At 36.5% G+C, this 6,196-nt stretch overlaps 1 protein-coding gene across 1 annotated transcript in view; it reads right to left on the minus strand.

Annotated features, from left to right (window-relative positions):
• Positions 1 to 2,854, minus strand: part of LOC123958592 (adhesion G-protein coupled receptor G5-like) — an 8,735-nt gene extending 5,881 nt beyond the window's left edge. Inside the window, exons 1-3 of the mRNA XM_046032040.1 lie at positions 2,769 to 2,854; positions 1,936 to 2,055; positions 50 to 172 (exon numbers count right to left, since the gene is read on the minus strand). Of these exons, the coding sequence (XP_045887996.1) occupies positions 50 to 172; positions 1,936 to 2,052 (240 nt within the window). The 5' untranslated portion in view covers positions 2,053 to 2,055; positions 2,769 to 2,854. The remainder of the gene's footprint in view (positions 1 to 49; positions 173 to 1,935; positions 2,056 to 2,768) is intronic.
• Between the last annotated feature and the right edge of the window lie 3,342 nt (positions 2,855 to 6,196).

Here is a 6,196-nt window from a genome sequence, read left to right on the forward strand (position 1 = left end):
ACAAGTTTAAAGTAGTGGTAAATGATTTGTGGAATAAAGATGTAGTTACATTTATGCCCATAGTAAGAGTCATGGTGATGTTGACGCGCTCCTGTAGTCCTGAAATGTTCTTGCCGCGCACACTCAGTCCAACCAGTCTGCCCTCATACAGATCTGAGGCTCCCCATGTGGTCTACAGTACAACATACAGTCAATCAAGTAACTTTACAGTGTTTAAAGAAGAAAGCCACCCAGAGATCCTGTTACACTGTTTAATGTTATCAGTTATTTACATTTCTGTCCTTCTTGAGAACTGTTATAAACTTTGCATGTTACCCCAGAAAGCAATGGGGGAAGAGCTCTTCTAATTGAGAAGAGTTGTTGTTCCTAAAAACCTGTCTTGCTGCACCAACTGCATTTGAGGATATTGTATTTAGTCAGAAATGGAAATCTCTTCCTCTTTTGTGAAAGAGATCTGCCTGTGTGACTGCTGAACATTTGAACAAACTTCACTTTTTGACAGTGAGGCACTAAAAACTTAGCTTGACACTGTCCTCCAGTGGTTAACACGAGTAACTGCAGGTCATTTGGAGGAGGAACCATGTGGTCATTCGAAGATCAACGATCTTCAACATATTAAGTACCAACAATCACGTGCCAGGTATGAAGCCTGATTTGAGGTATTTCAAAGTGTTCCTCTTTTTAGTAAGCACACACTAGGCACACCTACTCCATTTACTAAATAATGCAGCCATTAGAGAGAAGCTTTATTCTGATAACAAAATGATTCATAAAAGTGCAATAGGGTGGATTTCTCCTTTAACCACAAAAAACAAAGCATGGGAATTTAAAGTTAAAATGTAATGGCAAAACTGCTAAAATGCAAATTCACAACACAGTAAAGGAGCTATCTGGTTTTAAACCTGTTCCTGCTCAAAACTGAAATAACATGACACCATTCAAATGTTACTGACAAAACACAAGGACATGTTCACTGTGAAATACCCGCTGTCTCTGCAAGTTGATATTAACAGTAACGCTGAAATTAAGAGAAACCAATGGCTGCCCAGAATGCAGGAAATAATTGTATAAATAATTTTTTTATATTAAAATAATGATAAATAATTTGTGGTGTTTTGTGATAACACAAAATCTGATTACTTGAATTGTACTGTATATATAAGTTATATTAAAGTGGTAAGGCGCATATCTAGAACATTTTGAATGGGAGGTCAGATGGCAATAAAGGCTCAGAACAGAGTCTCTTTAATCAAGCTAGTGAATAATGTTGTTTCATAACTAATAAAAACTAAACTAAATAAAACTAACAAAAAAATAAGACCAAGGCTGGGCCTGCTAAAATAAATGGTGTAAAAATGCAAAATCAAGAGTGGTCTTTTAGTTGTGTAATATATATATATATATATTAGGGTTTGAAATCACAGGGTACCTCACAATATCATACGATACGATACAACACACGGCTCATTATAAAGATAATATCACGTTACAGCAATTCTGCGATAATTGATATATCGCTAGACAATGCTAAAATGTCTAATTATGTATACAAAATGCCCGTGAAAAAGTTTTCTGTATTTATTTGCTGCAAATCCAAACTGTTAGAAAACAGTACAATTCTGCAGGACACATTTTTCAGTTTGTAAATTAAAATTACAGAAAAATATATAATAAAAATGTCTTTATAAAAGGCACATAAAAATGCTAATTGACTGAAATGGCTGCCTTTACTTAATTTGTTTTTTGAGTTTTGAGTTTTGACCCTTTGGGTTGCTGTAGCTAGTTGGTGTGGAGTGCTGAAGCAGCAGAGTAGGGGCTACACTAGGTCTCTCAGGATGTTAAGCATGTGAAGCAAAAATCATTATTATTATTATTACATAAATTTTACATAAAAAAGTATAGTCTATAGTATATATAGTATATATTGCCTCTGACCCAATTGGTTTCAGGTGAAGTAATCATGCAGAACACAATCGTGTTGTTCCATCCAACATCCAACTCTCCCGGCAGTTGAACGCTCACTGTGCTGTTGGTGAAAGTCTTGTCTAACATTGCCTATATCAGAGGAACAGAGCCAAATACAGCAAGAGAAGTGTTACATGTAAATAATACCTGCAACAGAATAATGCAATCCTCTCAGCTAGATTTCTATCTAACATCAACAACAGTGAAATAATTTACATTTGCAAATAAGGCTGACTGAACACAGGTTAATGTTTATTCAGAAGACCTGAGCTGGAACATTCTGCTTGCTAAAATAACTTTGAGATCAGTCGCTACCAATCTGGAGTAATGTTCTGCAGCTGACACTGACGTTCCTGTGGAGGGTCAAAGCAGAGAAGATCATTTTTCCTTTGAGGGATCTAGTAATTACCATTAAAAACACACACATAATGTAATGCCATCCTTTTGGATGGGCAATTCAAACATACTCAACACTATAAAAAACAAACTGGTGAAGAGTTCTTGTAAGTAGTGTTGCCCTGGCAGCCGGCATTTTACTACAAATTCCTCATAGGCATGCAGAATGGATAAACATTTAAATGCATTAATTTGTTGCAAAGAATTATCTGGGAAGCATGAATGTCTGTACAAAATGACACGGGAACCCATGCAGTAATTATCAAGATATTTCATTCTGGACCAAATTGGTGGACATTGCCATCCCCAGAACCAAGATGCTAGAGAGGCTAAAAATCTACCAGCAAGTTACAAATGTCATTGTGATTCAGATTATAAAATCTAATTAAGATTAAATATATCCATACCTTACTCTTACTAGCGTGTATGTTGAGGCCTCTGAAGGGTCTTTGGGGTTTGTGCAGGAGGGCCACCAAATGGCCAGCAGAAATGAGCGCAGTCTCATGCACCTCTGTTTCCTCTAGAACTTGTTGTAAGCGTTTCACGGCTCTTGTGGAAAAGCACAGTTTAAACCATGCATTATACTGATTAACAATTGTTTTCCGAAGAACCTATTATTTATTCTGGACCACAGAATGAATTAACCTTAAATCTGATTTCAACCTCCGCCCTCAGCAAATTCTTCATAGTGCCCTAGTTTTCACTATGATATGTAGAATTAGTCACACACAAACACAGATGCTAATATGCTACATGCTAAACATAAAAGTCCCAGCAGTTATCAATCATTTATAATTAATAATTTGACATACAATTAAAATGTTTACCCGATAGTGTCTTTATCTTTATCGTTTCGATTGTTGAAAATGTTGTTTACTTCATCCATACAACATCTGGAATCTGTAACATGCAATTCATCATTAATGATGAATGATTTGTTGATATTCAATATATACACAAGTACATAGCACATAAACAAAAAAACATTTAGTAAAGGATCCCACCATTTGTTCTTCTCATTAACATATTACAGTTTCTACTGTGATTCTGGCACTGGCTTGACCCTTTTATTAGGGGTAATTGTAATTGCCTGTTGTAATTGGTCAGATTTTGTGGAATCTAAGCAGTGAAGCGGCTGGAGCCCTATTGTTTTTGTTCTCATTCTTCTTCTTCTTTCTTTTTCTTTCTTTCTTTCTTTCTTTTTTCTTCTTTTTCTCCACTAAAAGTGTTTCTGCAGCAAAAACTGCTGGATGAAAACAGCACTAATATTGCAGTGCTATAACAATCAACAAACAGCTTTGTTTAGAGTCAAACTTCTTCTCAAAAACCTATTTTTGCGTACTCACCCTACACCGCTTGGCCAATTGACCTGAAACTTTGGCAGGATCATATACGTCGGGCAACGTCGCTGATTAAAACTTAACTTATAATTTTGATTTGTCAATCCGTTATTTTTTTTCATAAATGTCACTTTTGTATCATTATGTACAATTTTAAATAAATGCTTATAAATCAAATTTATAATAAACAAAGTTGAAGTATCCATTCAGATGATCAGTCTGAGCTTTGCTGAGCAGTCCTGGGATATTCTTCCACTAGGGGGGCACCATGCAAAATGTTTATACCTCTTAATTTGGCATTTGGATTTGTATAAAATTCAGTTTGTACGATCAGGGGCACTATTCAGTTGATGCATAAAATTTGCTAATGATTGCTGAAAGTGGGCATAGTTTATTACAGAAAATGTAAATTTCTAGGCATTTCTCATTCCAAAGTTTGAAAAATCTAATCAAAACCAACCGTACGTCCTAGAGAGCTATACTTTTTAAGCACATCCACTGATTTGTGACTAATGTTTGCCTCACTGCAACCTATGGTCAATTCCGAAGTCAGTCACTCTATATTTTTCAGAATATGTTAATTCAGTTAACATCTATATCTCCACAAGTCTTTCTCCATACACTACCAAAATCAACACAGACATTCTCTAGACATCTGATATCCAGTGTTTCAAAGGGTTTTCAGATCGGTCAAACGGTGAGTCTGCAGTGATATTCAGTATTTTGCCATAACTTACAGTACAGTATGCACAACATTTTCTTTTTTCCTCAGCGTTGGATCAAATTCTACCAAAATAATTGACTTGAATAATTTTTTTCCCGAATTTTACTAACACCATTTTGACTGTTGCAAGCGTTTTAAACTGACTAAAATATCTGGCACGTGATGTCACTGCCTCAACTTACGAGAAAGTGTGAGGAAACAGCCTTTTACCAGTAGCTCAGTCAGTAAGTCACCTACTCTAGGGATCTGAAGTTTCAGGGTTCGTATCCCTGGGTCACCAAGTCCGACTTGTCAACGATGGGGGTGTTGAGATCATAGGAAGTCAAAGTTTTCCTATTGTACACTTTCTTAGTTTTCTCTGCTAAAAAGTGTTTGTGCAGCATTAATCTTGGAAACATAAAATCTGGCAGGTAGGTTGAAAATTTCACCCACTAGTCAGGTACATACACTCTCTGGCCTCAAGGGGATGCTGTAAAAATCAAGTCATGATCAAAAGTTATTAGAATAATTTTGATAATCCAAAAAATGTTATAAAGTAAGAACTTCTTGTAGTTTGCAATTAAACAGGAAGTGATGTCAAATCTCCACATGGGTCTCTTTGATTAACATGAAACTTGGGCCAGAACCTTCCCATGCCCCTTCGAGGCTGTGTGACAAATTTGATGCCAATCGGCTTCTTGCTGATATTATTTTGTCAACCTATTGTTTTTAATATTTTCCAGTCTCTGTGCTGCTATCCACTTACGATTTTGGCCGTGCCCGTTGGACCTCTGGTCTGACTTGCAACACCTCCACACGTCGGTCTTGTCTTGCACCGATGGGATTGTATCAAAATTATGCTTGCGTGTAAGTTCAGTACTGTTTGTGTTATTTGTGATAAAAGGAGACACCAAAGACTGGACCAGCAAACAGCTTAGCCACCACGTCATCCTGTGAAGTTAAAAGTAAAGAAAAAAGTATGCTACATACAGTATCTCACAAACGTGAGTACACCACTCAAATTTTTGTAAATATTTGATTATATCTTTTCATGTGACAACTTTGAAGAAATGACACTTTGCTACATTGTAAAGTAGTGAGTGTACAGCTTGTACAAAAATGTATAACAAGTAATTTCATGTCAGGGTTTACAGAGTGTGCACGGGTTGAGGACCCAAACGTAAGACACAGGAGCAGAGCAGAAACAGTTCTAGAGGTTTATTAACAAAAAACTTATACACTACTGGGAGTGGCAGAGTTCAAACAAGTCCAAATAAAACAAGTAATCCAAACTGACAATCCAAATGTATAAATCAAAGTCCAAACAGGGAAAGTCAGAAAACACAAAACTAAATCCATAGACGGAAATCCAAATGTCCACAGGAAGAGGGAGGGAACATTCAGGGAATGACACAAGACAAGACAGGCCAACTGGTGGACATAAACCAGAACAACCAACAACGGACCAAGGTGAGTAAAACAAAACACAGAATACATGTGACTCAAAACGGGAAGAAACTACTAAACACATCTAAGAACCAAGACAAAGAACTGACACAGAAGCCTGACTACACAAGAACTAAGATAAGAACACAGACTGAGACCAGGACTGTGACATTTCCATACATTTGGTTAAATAATAACTAGACATTCCACAGGCCTAATATCAGCATCAATATTGATAGCAAAATTAGGTGGTTCTGACCTAAAAACAATCAAAACATAGCCTACCTTTTCATGTTGCTCAGTCCCTGTAGAAATGAATTTGTCTGAAGAGAATACAGCTGATGTG

The sequence above is a fragment of the Micropterus dolomieu genome, linkage group LG20 (assembly GCF_021292245.1).
Source record: "Micropterus dolomieu isolate WLL.071019.BEF.003 ecotype Adirondacks linkage group LG20, ASM2129224v1, whole genome shotgun sequence".
Taxonomy (NCBI): Eukaryota; Metazoa; Chordata; class Actinopteri; order Centrarchiformes; family Centrarchidae; genus Micropterus; species Micropterus dolomieu.